General features: G+C 36.5%; 1 protein-coding gene across 8 annotated transcripts in view; it reads right to left on the reverse strand.

Moving 5' to 3' along the window:
- The window catches only part of NBEA (neurobeachin), a 786,519-nt gene that overhangs the window by 138,353 nt on the left and 632,740 nt on the right, over positions 1 to 15,426 (reverse strand). For all 8 annotated transcript variants that reach the window (XM_033235426.1, XM_033235381.1, XM_033235435.1 and 5 more), the window contains 3 exons: positions 5,084 to 5,201; positions 4,649 to 4,751; positions 218 to 333 (listed from right to left, as the gene is read on the reverse strand). In XM_033235426.1, coding sequence (XP_033091317.1) covers positions 218 to 333; positions 4,649 to 4,751; positions 5,084 to 5,201 — 337 coding nt within the window. The remainder of the gene's footprint in view (positions 1 to 217; positions 334 to 4,648; positions 4,752 to 5,083; positions 5,202 to 15,426) is intronic.

Below are 15,426 nucleotides of genomic sequence, written 5' to 3' on the forward strand. Positions count from 1 at the left end.
CAGAAGGAGAGCAAGGAAAAGCCTCTTCAACGATAAATGCATCTAAGAGTTTGGTATGAGCTTGTACAGTTTCTGATAAAATTTAATGTGAGTGCTTCAAAATTTTCTCTAATGCTGCATTTGAATTCCAAAAAGAAAAATGTATTATATCAGGCTACATTACCATGATTTTGATGAACATAAACATATTATTAGATTAAAGAATGAGACATCTTACCTGCAATAGTATTAAGGAACATCAAATATTCGAAGTTTGAAATTTCCCTTCTTTGCCAGCGCTGAGTCATATTGGAAGATTTATAAAGCTGTCGAGGAGTGGCCAATGATATCCTCCTAGCAATTAAGCACAGCATAACAAACACAGTCTCTTTAATTCTTAATTTAAAAAAACCCAATATTAAGTAATATATTAGTTTGGTAATCAATTTAAAATAATTTATGGTTTATCCTTCTTAGATGAATTAGAAAATATATTTTAATTGCAGAAATTAGCAATATTTGAAAATTCTATTATGGAGAAGATACACTTAATTACTCAGGATAAAACAATTTGAAAGCAACCTTACTTGTAAAACCATAGCTGCAAATGAGCATTTTACAAATCAACAAGAAAAAAAGTAAAACTATACTTAAGATAAATCAAGTAGTTTTTAAACAATACAGCAAATCTGCTCCATGTCAACTAGGTAGGTAGGTGGGTAGTCAGGTAACTGCTTACATGCATTTGACTTAATGTCTGTCAATGAACTTCTTAGACTTGCCTTCACACACAGAGTATGCACACACGCACAGCCTCTGCCTGTACAATATCCCTGCAATGGTGTACAATATAAACAACCGGAACTTTGAAAAAATGCATGGGTCCACAAGAAGGGGCATAGGAACAGCCTAAGGGAATAAACCATGATAGTTCGTCCACATTATGAAACTTTCCAGGTTCAACATGTTCATCTAAAAGTAATGAAAGCCGTCGTATTTAGAAAAGTATGATAAAGCTATTAGGTTTTTAAACCGATTGACAGGGGTTCTCAAACTTTTTCAATTCATGGCACCCTTAGTATCTTCATAATTTTTCATAGTGCTCCTTGGCCAAGAGAAATATCTTACAATTGTGTTTATTAAGTAGTTAGCTCTAAACAACTCAATATTTAACATCTTAACAACTGAGTAGCTATTTGAAAATACAATACTCATAAACTTAAGGAGAAATATTTATATTTCATTCTTAAATAACCACATTTACTAATGGGGTGTGTATGTCTGTTGGACACTGCACAGCTTCTGAAACTTTGGAATCAGATCTGACACCATCACATTCATTTCCTGTTCCACACTGATTTTTCACGTGGCTCTTGTTTTTGAAAACAGTAGCCACCAAACACTAGTTTCTCAGAGGTGTCACTGAAGAAAATGCAGCCCTATCTAATCATTCTAAGTTGAAACTTGGAACTAACTCGAGCAAATACTTGAGCAACAAATGTCGCTGTTTTTCCCTAAAAAATTAAAAAATGCCCTGCAGTACCCCTGGGAATTCACTGTGATATCTCAGAACTCCTTGGTGTTCAGTTTGGGAATAGACTTAAGGCTATTTCTGTTACTCATGGATTATTAATACGAGTATTCACATGGAATCTTAATAGGCATTGTCTTGTACATAGCACAAAAGATGACCAAAATATCTCTTGCAAAGATATCTTGCAAAGTATCTCTTGCAGAATATCTCTTGCAAAGATATTTTCTGCATTTTATGGTAGATAAGAGTGTCATTATGCTTGCGTAGTGTTATTCATTCTTTCAACCAATATTTATTGAATTCCTACTACGTGTGAGGTTTGCTTATTGTTCCCCAGTTAAGTGACAGGTTTAAGCCTAGATGCAGGGTCTCCCCATTGTCACTTGGTACTTCTAAGGATGTATATCTAGGGAAGTATATAAAACTGAGTCTGTAAGAATATTATTAGGAAACTAATAATTAGTTGAGCTTTTGGGGGGAAAACAAGCCAAGGACAACAAAACGATGTTTAAAGATAGAATGGCATTATGAATTACAGAGAGACCAAAACTACTGAACCGCTCTTTTGTTTTCAGTTTTCTTATAGAGAATGATCTTCCAGCTGGGCATGGTGGCTCTTGCCTGTAATCCCAGCACTGTGGGAGGCTGAAGTGGGTGGATTGCTTGAGTGCAGGAGTTCGAGACCAGCCTAGGCAACATGGTGAAAACCCGTCTCTACAAAAAATATAAAAATTAGCTGGGTGTGGTGGCATATGTCTGTATTCCCAGCTACTTGGGAAGCTGAGGTGGGAGGATCTGCTGAGTCTGGGGACATCAAGGCTGCGGTGAGCTGACATCACGCCACTGCACTCCAGCCTGGGGGACAGAGTGAGACCTTGTCTCAAAGGAAAAAAAAAAAAAAAAAAAAAAAAGGAATTATCTTCCAAATGTCAAAAAGGAACCAAATGTGGTTAAAGGGGAAACAATACTCATAATAGGTAAGAAATATAATAAAAGAGCTTCTGATTGTTTTAAATGAATTCCGGTCCAGACAAGTCAAAAAATACTGAGGGAAATTATACATGCTATATAGAAACCTCTATTAGTAATCTTTCAGGAATCATTGAGAAATATGGCAAAAGACAGGAGATTACTCTTAAAAAGGAAAAAGTTAGACCCATTCGTAAGTTCTTAATGTCAATTCCTGAGTAAATTCTTAAATTGATGACTAAACAAATAGTATATAAGCACTTGGGAAAGGAAGTAATGATTATTATGAGTCAGCTTAGATTCAATAAGAACAAGTCTTGCAGAACTAACCTCATTTTCTTTGATAGATGAAATGCATTTTTCTTTGACCTGTATTTTACATAAGTGCTTCATTATCTACTAATATCTTAGTTTAATCTTGTCGTTCTACTAGCAAATATCTTGAGCATGTGTATACATGTCGGTGAATTGGTCTTACATTGTAAGCTTAAAGAGAATAGATAAGTTGCAATACAACGTAACCCTAGCTGAATAGCACTTTAAACGCACTGCTACAATTAGGCACTGTGTTAGGTCCTGTAGATTAAAGGATAAATAAAACACAGTCCCTGTCTTTCAAATGTCTGTAGCCTATTTAAGGGAGGATAGACAAAGATTAGTTTTCCTTTCCATCCATACAGTGCTGTGCAATAATTCTCAAGGACATAACAGTCTATGTGGTAGACACTGTGGTATCTACCTAAAGCCAATCTTCCTTTGTTCCTCATCCACAGAAATCCTCTTTTGTTCATGTAAGAGCTGGCAAAGAAGACCGCGTGCAATGGCTCACGCCTGTAATCCCAGCACTTTGGGAGGCCGAGACGGGCGGATCACGAGGTCAGGAGATCCAGACCATCCTGGCTAACACCGTGAAACCCCGTCTCTACTAAAAATACAAAAAAAATTAGCCAGGCGTGGTGGTGGGCGCCTGTAGTCCCAACTACTCGGGAGGCTGAGGCAGGAGAATGGCGTGAACCCGGGAGGCGGAGCTTGCAGTGAGCCGAGATCCGGCCACTGCACTCCAGCCTGGGCAACAGAGGAGACTCCGTCCCCCTCCACCCCCGCCACCAAAAAAAAAAAAAAAAAAAAAAAAAAAAAACAAGAGCTGGCAAAGAATCAGTGGCATCTTTTTCCATAAAACCTAGGGAATGATTGGGCTAAGCCAACAGAACTCACACCTTTCTGGCAGTGATTGTTTTAGGAATGGGAAGGTGACTGTATTCTGGCCAAAGGGGCTTGAGATAAAGATTGCTTTAGGCTTCTGAGAAATACATTCCTTCCTAAAACAGAGAAGCTTGAAGAGAAATCTTTTGTGTCTTTTTCCTACTGTAATGCAGTTGTGTGAAGATGTAGTAGCTGGAGAAGCAGTGGTGATTTTGTGAATACAAAGCTAATAGAGTTCTGACATCACTGAACCTCTGAACCAATACCGGCAGCATCTTAACTCCAGATCTTTTATATTAAACACACACACACACACACACACACCCCAAAATACCCCTATTGTTTAAGTCATTTTTAGTCAGGTATTCAGTTATTTGGAGCCAAAAACAGACAAACTGATATCAGCAATATGAATAACTACTGATTACGTTTTCTACTTACATTAGTATCTTTTAATAATATAAGATTTCAAAATGATTCTTCTAAAATACCAAGATGAAAATCTAGGAAATGTGGTTACCAGTATACCATAATTAATGACTATTACACTTAATAAACTCTAAGGGTTTTATTGCTTTAATGAAGAAGCATTTATATATGGCATTTATAAAAACATTTATATGCCATTACATAGCAATTAATCATTTATGATCTTGAGGCTTTTGCTATGTTTCCTGTAAGATTTTAATAAGCAAGAATGTCTTAACTATATGCTAGCTATGATATGCAATCAAGGTTTTTACTTTCTTATTTATACGTATTAAATAAAAATCTGCCCTAACCATTCTGTCATTCTCAAAATAGCTATTTTCATAATCTCTATCCCTACGAATAACCTTCAGAGAAAGAAAATTCTTTGGTCTCTGAAATAATTATAATGTTATAACCACATTTACATTGCTGTAATATTGAGATTGAAATATGTTAACAAGCCATAGATGATATGTAATATGATATAATTACCTGGCTTGTGGCAAACCATAGCTGGTCCCTACTCCAACCCGAGGCAAGCTATAGACAACTTTTTTTACTGTTGCTTGATCAGGGAAATTAAACATAACTGAGGCTGTGGTAAGAAGAAAAAAACAGGGTTTAGAAAACCACAGGAAAGTTAGCCATCAATTTTACAAGTCATCTTCAAGTGCCTATCATCATTTATTTGTAAAGGTAATGAATCTTCATGAAAAATCAGCTTTCAGTATAACTTTATCCATGAGAAACCTAGGGTTCACATTTCAAACAAATTCATTCTTTTTTATTTTTTAAAAAGAATTTATGTTTGTTTAAGCTAGAGCTTATCAGAAATACAGTGGGAAAAATCAAGACATTATCATACCATGTAAATGAATAATACGTAAATATGAGCACATTTTCTTTCAAATATTTAAGGGGACTTACTTCGGTTTGCCATAAATACTTCCAAAGCAGTGTTTTGTAGAAGGTAACGTCTTGAAAACACAGCTCGTATCTCGCTGAACATCCATTTTCCGTGAAGTCCCTCAGTGTACGCAAGAACCTAAAATAAACAGTTTAAAGGGAAGTGTCAATCAATAAAATATGGATTTAAGATCTTCTCTGACAGTATCTTAGTAAAAGTCAGAAAACTAGAAATGAATTCACTGTCTGTCACAACACTGTCAATAATTTGATACCGTGTATTTGCGAAATTTCTGCCTTTCTAAATTGTCTCAGTTGGGTCTTGAGGAAAAGAAGGAGTAGAAAAACATATTCAAGGAGACACTGTGACTTAAAACGGAAAATATATGATCGCTTTTGGGTCTTGTATATAATTAATTGGACCAGGTGACCACCTGTGAGACATATATTGTTGGTTCTTTCCAATATCCTTTCTCCCCTTTCTTCCTTGCTTAATGGAAGCCCAGCTACCCGCAAAGTGTCCATATGGTCCACCCCAGGCAAAGGATCATGATTGGTTTAATCCAGGGGTCACCAAACTTTTCTGTAAAAGGCCAGAGAGTAAATATATTCAGTCTTTGCAGGTTATATGGTCTCAGTTGCAACTACTCAGATTTGCCATTGTAACATGAAAGGAGCCATAGACAATGTGTAAATAAAGGGGTATGGAAGTGTTCCAACAAAATTTTATTTACAACAAGTATGAGCTGAATTTGGCCCCCAGGACAGAGTTTCGCTGACCCATGGTCTAAGCCAATCATGACAATGTTATTCCCTGCTTCCCCACATTCCCTTGTAACTTTGTGGAAGGACATTAGGCCAAGCACTGGTTAATGAGATCAAAACCAAAAGCAGTTGAGGATGTTTGAGCAAAGCTGATGAAATGAGTCACAGGTAGCTGGCATACCACTTTGCCCTTCCTGCTTGAATGGAGATGTGATAGCTCAAACTGTAGCAGCAATTGTGCAACTATGAGAGGAAGGCCAAGGCCGGCTCTAATACTGAGCTACTGAAACAATCACAGCAACTATCCATATCTCGACTTCTGGTTACCATGTATATAATCTATATTTAATTAAGCTACTGTCCTCAAATCTACAACAAGGACATTCCTTCCTGATACACCAATGTGTATTAACAATTCATAGGGACATTTTTGCTTGCTTTGGTATACTCTACTGCACTTATATTTGCTTTGGTGGAAATGAAAACAGTTACTGAGTTTTACATATATTACATTCATTTTACATACATTATATTCATATATACATTTGAAAACAAGTTATGAAGTTTCTTTTTACATTTCCTTTCTCTAGGAAATATAATAAAATATATAAGTGTGTAATATTTTGGTCTTTATTTTTCAAAAATCCCATTTTGTAACCCTTAATTCAGTTTTTGTCCTTCTCTAGACATTGAAAGGTTTTCGGAGGCAGTCAGATGTCTATTTAAATCCTGAAACATTTTGGAGCCATTCAGACTCCTACTTAACTCTCAGCTCTGCTATTTACCAACTACAGTATTTTGAAAAACAATTATTTGACTCCATCTGGTTTTCGTCATCTGAAAAACAGTGATAGTGATACCTGGAAATGGTTAGTTTAAGCAGAAACAAAGAATATACAGTATATGACCCTGGCTATTAAGTTCCACTGATGAATTGATACCTCCTTGTTGTTGAGCATCAGGTGACAATTGGTTTTTGGTTTCTAAATGCAAAACTTCTTCTTGTACACTTCACAAAAGGGTTATAGTGATTTGCCACAATTTATACTTATACATTGTTAGTTGGTTATAATGGTTTCCATATTTGATTTTCATAGACCAGTATGATTTTTAAAAAGGAAAGGGATAGTGACACAGGATTAACTCTTTTTTTTTGTCAAGTAGGAAACATTTTAAGACAAAACAGCCACAACAACAAAATCTATCTTCAACTATAATCATTATTTCACTAAGGTACTAAAAATATTATGGCCATTTGAAAACCCAAACAGTAAAGTGAATATAATATCAGAAAAAATGATAGGTCTTCCCATGAAAGTTGTGCTGGCACCCTTATACCAACAGCGTTATGTCAGAAAGATACCTGTATCTATATTTCTAGGTCCAGATATATCGATATCTCACATGTGTATATACACACATAGTCATATTTTGACCTATTTTTTTCCTTCTGGAGCTATGGTGTAATGACAATTTGACCAAGCTTTTCTTTCCATTAAGCATGTTATCAGTTTTTATGTTAGTTATAGCAAGCAGGTAGCTCCAAAAAGTATGTTAGTTTGACTCCTTAATTGCATCATTAAAACTGTATTTTATAAACTGTGCCAATTATTCATTTATGGCCTTCCACGTGCAAATTCACCCTTAATTCCTCGCTCTGTGAAAATGAACCTGTGTCCTTAAAATATTTTTCCTTTGCTACCTGGCATAGCATTAAACTTTGTCAGGAAAGGGCACTGAAGAGACCGCACAGGAGGAAGGGTTTTTTTCTTCTCTGTTCTGGTGTGCTCACTTGGCAGGCGCCTGTTCTCCAGCACTTCGCTCCAGGGACGCATGATGCTCCCAGCACCCAGTGACCAGCAGTTTCCTCAGTACTTCCCTCACCCTGAGCCGTTTTGTAGCAGAGTGTTTCTGTTGGGACACCTCCCATAAATGGCTTCATCAATTCCCTTTTTTTTTCACTTTTGAGACAGGGTCTCACTCTGTTACTCAGACTGGAGTTCAGTGGCACGATCTTGGCTCACTGAAATCTCCACCTCCTGGGTTCAAGCAATTCTCCTGCCTCAGCCTCTTAAGTAGGTAGAATTACAGGCACGCGCCACTACCGCTCGGCTTATTTTTGTACTTTTAGTAGAGATGGGGTTTCACACCATGTTGGCCAGGCTGGTGTCAAACTCCTGACCTCAAATGATCCACCTGACTCGGCCTCCCAAAGTGCTGGGATTACAGGTGTGAGCCACCATGCCTGGCCAATATTCTTTACAGTTATCTTTATTTCTTACTAGCCAGTCCCTTGTTACTCAGTCTCCTGGCATAACTTATATTATAATTATATTACACTTTTCCTGTCTAAATTGCACTCTGACGCCTCTCCCCTGACTGGATCCCAGCTAATACACAAATTCAGTTTTCCTATCACCATTCTCTTAGCTACAGCCTGGGACCATAATGGTCCTAGGGACCCTCTGCAGCAAGAAAAAGGGAACCTAAGATCAGTAAAGCTTAAACACAAAGAGGACAGGGAGAGATAACAAAATTAAAAGAAAATGATTTTGCTAGTAGCTTCTAAATGGCTTAGGAGGCAAACTCTGAAAGACAGATCCAAAGGTCCAAAGCTATTTTGAACAATGGCAGCATCATTTAAATAAGTGTACAGCCCTTACCAAAGGGGACATGGGAAGAAAAATTATTTTTATATAAGCTCTTATATGCTTTTCAAAAAATCTGCCTAATTACTTTACAATAACCCATGTTATATTTAAGCATCTGAAATCCTAAAAGGGCTGATGAAAGACGATATTCAGAGCTAGACATAATTCCCTGCTAGAAAAACCCAATAGAGCCTAGGGCCATTTTCTTTTCTTTTCTTTTTTTTATAGCAAACCACCTCCTGCTTTCCCTGCTTGTTTCCTTCAAGATTGATCACGGAATAAGATTATCCTAAAATTTTTTTATTTAAAAAGAGTTTTGTTCCATAATACATTTTTATTTAAAACATTTTTAGATCTACTCCTCTCAGCTGCCTTTTCTGACATGCAATTTAAGAGTTATCATGTAACTCTTTTTTTTTTTTTTTTTTTGTGATGGAGTCTCATTCTGTCGGCCATGCTAGAGTGCAATGATGCCATCTCCTCTCATGCAACTTCCGCCTCCCAGGTTCAAGCGATTCTCCCACCTCAGCCTTCTGAGTAGCTGGAACTACAGGCGCGCGCCAACACAACCAGCTAATTTTTGTATTTTTAGTAGAGATGAGGTTTTGCCACACTGGCCAGGATGGTCTTGAATGCCTGACCTCCAGCGATCCGCCCACCTTGGCCTCCCAAAGTGTTGGGATTACAGGCGTGAGCCACAACACCCAGCCTATCTTATCACTGTTTTAATTCTGCACATGAAAATGATTAATTTTCTTCTTTGTTTTTCGTCTGTCCCCTCCCTGTGACATGGAATAGAGAAGAGGACTCTCATCTGTCCTATTTACTGTTCGATACACAGTGCCTAAAACAGTGTCTGGCACATAAGTGCTCCATATACATTTGTTTGTTTAATAAATCACAATGGGAAAGTGATAGAAATAGTACATATGGGGAAGGTTCTAAAGAAATCATACAAAGTGCGTGCGTTTTTGACTCCTTTGTTAAAGCAGAAGAAGCTCTCTCCAATGTGGCCTTCAGACTTCTCATGTTTATGTCCTAATGGTATAGTCCACCAAACACCCCTGCTGACTTTGATCAAGAACCAAAACAATAATCTAAATACAGCTGGTTTCTCTTTTTTAGTAGTTTAATTTGCACTACCATAGAACTTTCGACTGGGTTAGATCCCATTCTGAGAAGACACTACCTTTACAAAAAAGGATTCCTCGACTCCGGAGGAGTTATGGAAGGACTTTAGGCTAAGCAATTTTGACTTGATATTATGGACTTATGTCTCTCACATGGGAAAATGTATACTAAGGTATGTGAAAGAATATCATTTGGAACGCCTTCTTGAGCATCAATTTTGTTTCTGGTAAGCAATTTAAAACATTTTTGTAGTAACATTAGCACAGGCTGGAAAATAATGCAAAAACAAATGAATTGTTAAGATAAAACACTGGTACTCAGATAAATGTGATTACTGTGGCTTCCTTGGACTATATCCCAAGGCTCCATTACTCTGTTCTGCTCACAGGCACTGAGAAAGTCCTGAAGCTTAGCAGGAAGGTGGCAGAGTGAGATTTGAGGTACAGCACTAGGAAAGCATGTGGTGGGTAGAGTGGAATGCTGTGGGATGAGGGCAGAATGACTGGAGGGGATGCTACTTCAGGCAAATGATGAGTTAATCAATCTGTATACATCTCATAAATGTAAAGGAATATCAATCACAGTCAATTAAATATTGAGTTTATGGTACATTTCTATAGAAATCTGGGCACCAAGCCCAGGTCTGAAGTATGGCCTGATACTATAAAATTGTCTTTTTTATTTATACCTTTACTGGTTACATAATTTTCTATAAGTTTAAGGACATTCTATAATAATTCTTTCAGTTTGTTTTTTATTATAGTCCAAGATATTCTTCTAAGTCATTTAAGTACTTTCATGTATACTTGAGGTTTATGGTTTTGTTTTCTTTCTTAAGCCAAGTTTCCCATATCATCTAGCTTGTACCTGCCTGTTTCTTCAAATTATTTAATATACAATGAAATCGAATCAACAAATACGATCCCATCCAGTTTCATTTTTGAGAACTGAATAAACGTAATTTTTGATACATCATATAGATCATAAGCATGAATATTAAAGCATCTTGATCCCAAATCTTATGGAACTTTGTGATTTTCTTATGTGACAACTGATACTGAGCTAACTGCTTAAAATCCAAAAGAAATGAAGGGAGAGAGTTCACGCCAGCCTCATGCCCTGAGGTCTGCCCCTTTCACTTACAAATTTTAGTTCACTTATGAACTAAAGTACATAGAAGGTATATAGAAACTAAGGTACATAGAGACTAATACAATACAAATGTCACAGAAATCCATTGTAAACCACCTACCCAAATATGTGCTTAACACATATTATCTGATGATCACGTTGAAAAATACAAGGCTGCTGTGCACTCATGTGTGTCAGACATGTATCTGTTGTCAGAAACATGTAAATGTCAAATCACAGATGAAAAAAGTTTTATCTTTTTTTCTTTTTAAGGAAGCTAAATATTGTGCAACCTAAAAAAGTACTTGTTTAATGATAGCTTTGCTGATCTCAAATCATCTAATGCACATATTAGCACAAGTATTACAATTTTTTTCTTTGAATACGAAAAACATCTAAATTTTGTTTCCAGTTGAATTTCCTGTTACAAATTGATGAAAATGCTGCAGAAGGCTGTGCAAACCCTTTCTAGATTTCCTAAGGTTGTCACATTCAATCCACACTTGCAGTTTCACCAGTTTAATTAAAGGGCTTGCTGTGGTGCAATTTAAAGTTACAAATCCCTATTACTTTTACAATTTCATATAAATTTGGAATTTGTGGCAATGGCTCAGGATTATAGCAAATACATTCAAGAAGAATAGTTCAAAAGAAATTTCAGATCTACACTGATCACCCATGCTCTTTTTAAACTGTCAGCTGAATGGAGAGGATCCCAAGGCCCTGAAGGAAAGTCCATCTACAAGGTAGGAGAGGCTTGACTTCCAAAATGACCACTTGGAAGACCATGTCTGACTGATACCTGCTGTGTGGCACATGCGGTGAGGATGTGGGGAGCAGCTACGGAACATTCCCTTCCCACCTGTCACCACACGTCTTGGTGATGCTATTTCGCTACCAAAGACATGGAGAAACGTAAGAGAGTACCGGTTCTCTTTCCATCTCCCTTTTCACATTGCCATTCTACCACTTAAAAAATAAAATAAAAATTGGTATTTCTCTGTGGTGTATTGACTGGGGTATAAGATCTGTTGAGGGGTAGGAGCCTCAAATGGGATGATTCAAAATACCTGATGGAGGCATTGCAAAGTGAATGTTTCCAGTGACTGGACTAAAAAAAATCCTTTTCCAAGTCAGGTGTTTTCTCAGTTCTTTACTTTCAAAGAGGAGAAGTTGGATCTAAATGGGCTGTCAATTGAAAGATAGTTAAAAATAACTTCTGACAATAGATCCTTACATGATTTTTAGCACACAACTTGGAAGGAGTAGAAAACATTGAATAACGGCAGGGCGCGGTGGCTCAAGCCTGTAATCCCAGCACTTTGGGAGGCCGAGGCGGGCGGATCATGAGGTCTAGAGATCAAGACCATTCTGGCTAACATGGTGAAACCCCGTCTCTACTAAAAATACAAAAAAAAATTAGCCAGGCGTGGTGGTGGGCGCCTGTAGTCCCAACTACTCGGGAGGCTGAGGCAGGAGAATGGCGTGAACCCGGGAGGCGGAGCTTGCAGTGAGCCGAGATCCGGCCACTGCACTCCAGCCTGGGCGACAGAGCGAGACTTCGTTTCAAAAATAAAAAGAAAACATTGAATAACATTGTCTATAATACAACTTCGACATCCTATTTACTTATGTGAACAAGATTTTTCAACACCTTTTCTATAAAAAAGAAAGTTATAAGTAGCTCTAATATGGATTCCTGTATTGTTCTAGCAATAAATAATATTCATATGTGCATATGTTAACTATTCATCTCATTAAGAGATGAATTTCTAATATAATTTCAGTTTTTATGTTTAAATATTTTTCAAAGTTCACAATATATGCTGTTGTATGACTGTATGCTAATAATATTTGTAACAATTTATTTCAGAATAAAAATTTTAAATACTTAGAATGTTATGGTCTTAGGAACCTAAAAAACTAAAGCTTTAATCAGTAAGTGTATACACTTTTTGCAGAGTAGTATAATATAGTGATCAAAAAAGACTCACAAGCACAAATATTTTAGATTAGGTAAATCTGGGGGAAGGAATTGAGAGGAAGTATGAGTTCAAAGAGAGAAATTATATAAAATGTTCATTTGAAAAAACACCTTATTTGTATATCTTAAAACAGATGATAGTAATCAAATCACTATTCTACTTGATTTATTTTATTCTACTGGATACATCTGAAAAGTAATATAACAATTTTATTTTCACATAGTAATACTTAGAACATACTGGATATCACATCTTTTTAAAATATTTAAACTTATGGAAAATTTTAATTGTTAAGTTAAACATCTGCAATGTGGTACAGAGCTTTATGAAATTCTTTTACAAAATTGGCGAAAAAAAGTTAGAGAACAACTGCTATAGACGACTCCTACACAATAAAGAAATCTTCAAATATCTGGCAGAAGAGTTTCACTTTAGCTTTTTACTCAATTAATAATGAATACTATCATCAAAATAAAAATGTCAAGGTCAGGCACTATAGTTAATAAAATGTAATGTAGACCAAAAGATTGATCAAAGAACCAAATCACTCCATAAAACTTACATGGAAAAGAATTAATCCTGATGAAAACAATTCAGTAATATAAAACTGAAAATGGGAAAAACTGGAAATGGCTTAACTGTGAGGCAAACAAAAATGACCAAGAAATGAAGCTGGAAAAATGAAGGTTTCCAGAAAATACATCCTCAATGCAAATGAAACAATGCTGCCATAACGGCCATTATAAACACGGCCATTATAAACACAGCCATTATTGGTACATGGACATATGGGTATACAGTGGGGGGGTCAAAACATCCTACGGTTGGGGGAAATATAGGCAGCCCATCCATGGAGAACTTTTAATAATCTTGATTTTTTCTCTAATTCATAAATGTATGTATGGACCTGCTTATCTTAGACTTAAGGCTTCCCCTGGGTCTGCCTCTCTTACTAGCTGTGAGACCTCAGGCAAGTTCGTTCATTTTGGATGTTTTGGTTTTCTTATCTAAAGATGGGGAAAAATAACAGTACCTAACTTCATGGGGTCATTGTGAGATTGAATGAGATCTTAACAGTTCTTTTCAAAAAATGCTCAGCACAGCGCCTGGCACACAGGAAATGCTTAACAAATGTTAGCCTACTACTGCAATTACTCCCTACCTTTTTGTGCATGTGTACAGACACACACACATACATACACACACCCCATGCAGACCTCTGGTTCTAATCTTTGTTGATGACATCACCAAAACAGATGTAGAAAATCTGGACCACAGCATATAACCTTTTACTGAACTAAAAGCCACATTTATTGTTTCTTTAGTGGTAGTTTGTGTCCTAGACATTACTGGAATCATAGTACTCAACTTTTAACTACGAAGCCCAGCTATTTGGGACACGAGCTACCAGTCTCATTATTAGTAGTGATAAACTGTAAGAAGGCTTCTTCTTTTATAAACAGCCCATAACTAGGTCAGCTCTTTTCTACCAAGTGTTCTCATGGTTTATCAATTTTATTTCTCTTCAATTACTTTCATTTAACAAATATCTATCAGCTGACCATTTTGAACCCATGGTGAACAGGAGAAGCAGAGTCCCTGATTTCTAGGAGTTCACAGTTTGGTGGAAAATCACAAGTAATGGGAAAAGGCAGGGGAGTGGGGAAAAAGGAAGAACCAAGCAGAAAGAACAACACATATGTGAACATGTATGTAAAGATACATAAACACAGTCCTGGGTGGGGGGCAATGGACCCAGACTGTGTGCGCATATATTGTAAGAAGCAGAGAGGTGAAAAATAAAATTAGAACAAAAAGGGTGAGTGGGCAGCAGGATGTGGGGCTAGATTTCATAACTCACATTAGAATTTGGACTCTGGTTTGAGAATAATGGAGAGTCGCTATAAGATTTTTAACAAAGCAAGAGGTGAGACAATGAAACTGGCACTTTAGAAATGACTGCTGTGGCTGCAAGGGAGACACTATTTGTGCTAGAGAAGTGCAATACTGTTCCAGGTCTATGTAAATGGTATTTTATATTCATCAGTAAAGAACCAGGAACTACTCAAAAGAGCATTATTTGTATTTCTCCAATAGCATCCCTTACATTGTGGCAGGTCCTTTTAAATTGATCTATCTTATTACATACATCCTCTAAAAAATGAACTTAATGAGGATAGAGACTAAGTTGTATTCTATTTTTGTATTCCTTATAGAACTTGCACAGGGAAGGAACTCAATTTTTGTTGAGTAAAATATTTTAAAATTTAATTTACAAACAAACTGAGTTGCAGCTGGAGTCCTCTGTGTCTACTTCATCTTCAAACACATACTCTTAAATCATGGTAAAACTCTCAAAACTAAAAATGATACTGGCACAGTTGCTTCATTTTTGTCCTACTCATGAATGTTCTCATGTGTAAATATTGTATCTTTGGCTGTGTTTCCTCATTTTCTCAAATTTGGCATACTCTAAAATCTTTCATTTTTCTCTCTGATATTATTTTACAAAAGGATGAGTTGGGAAGACCAGAACTCTATACTACTGAAAATAAATGAATTTCTAGTTTCCAGTATTTCTTTTCATTTCTATACTGAAAACATTAACTTCTCTTTGTATTATTCTGCATACTGCTAATTTTTAAACTAGTTATATTTATATGTCTTCTCTCTATAGACGTATTTATTTTCTTCTATTTCA

The sequence above is a fragment of the Trachypithecus francoisi genome, unplaced genomic scaffold (assembly GCF_009764315.1).
Source record: "Trachypithecus francoisi isolate TF-2019V2 unplaced genomic scaffold, Tfra_2.0 Contig01461, whole genome shotgun sequence".
NCBI lineage: Eukaryota > Metazoa > Chordata > Mammalia > Primates > Cercopithecidae > Trachypithecus > Trachypithecus francoisi.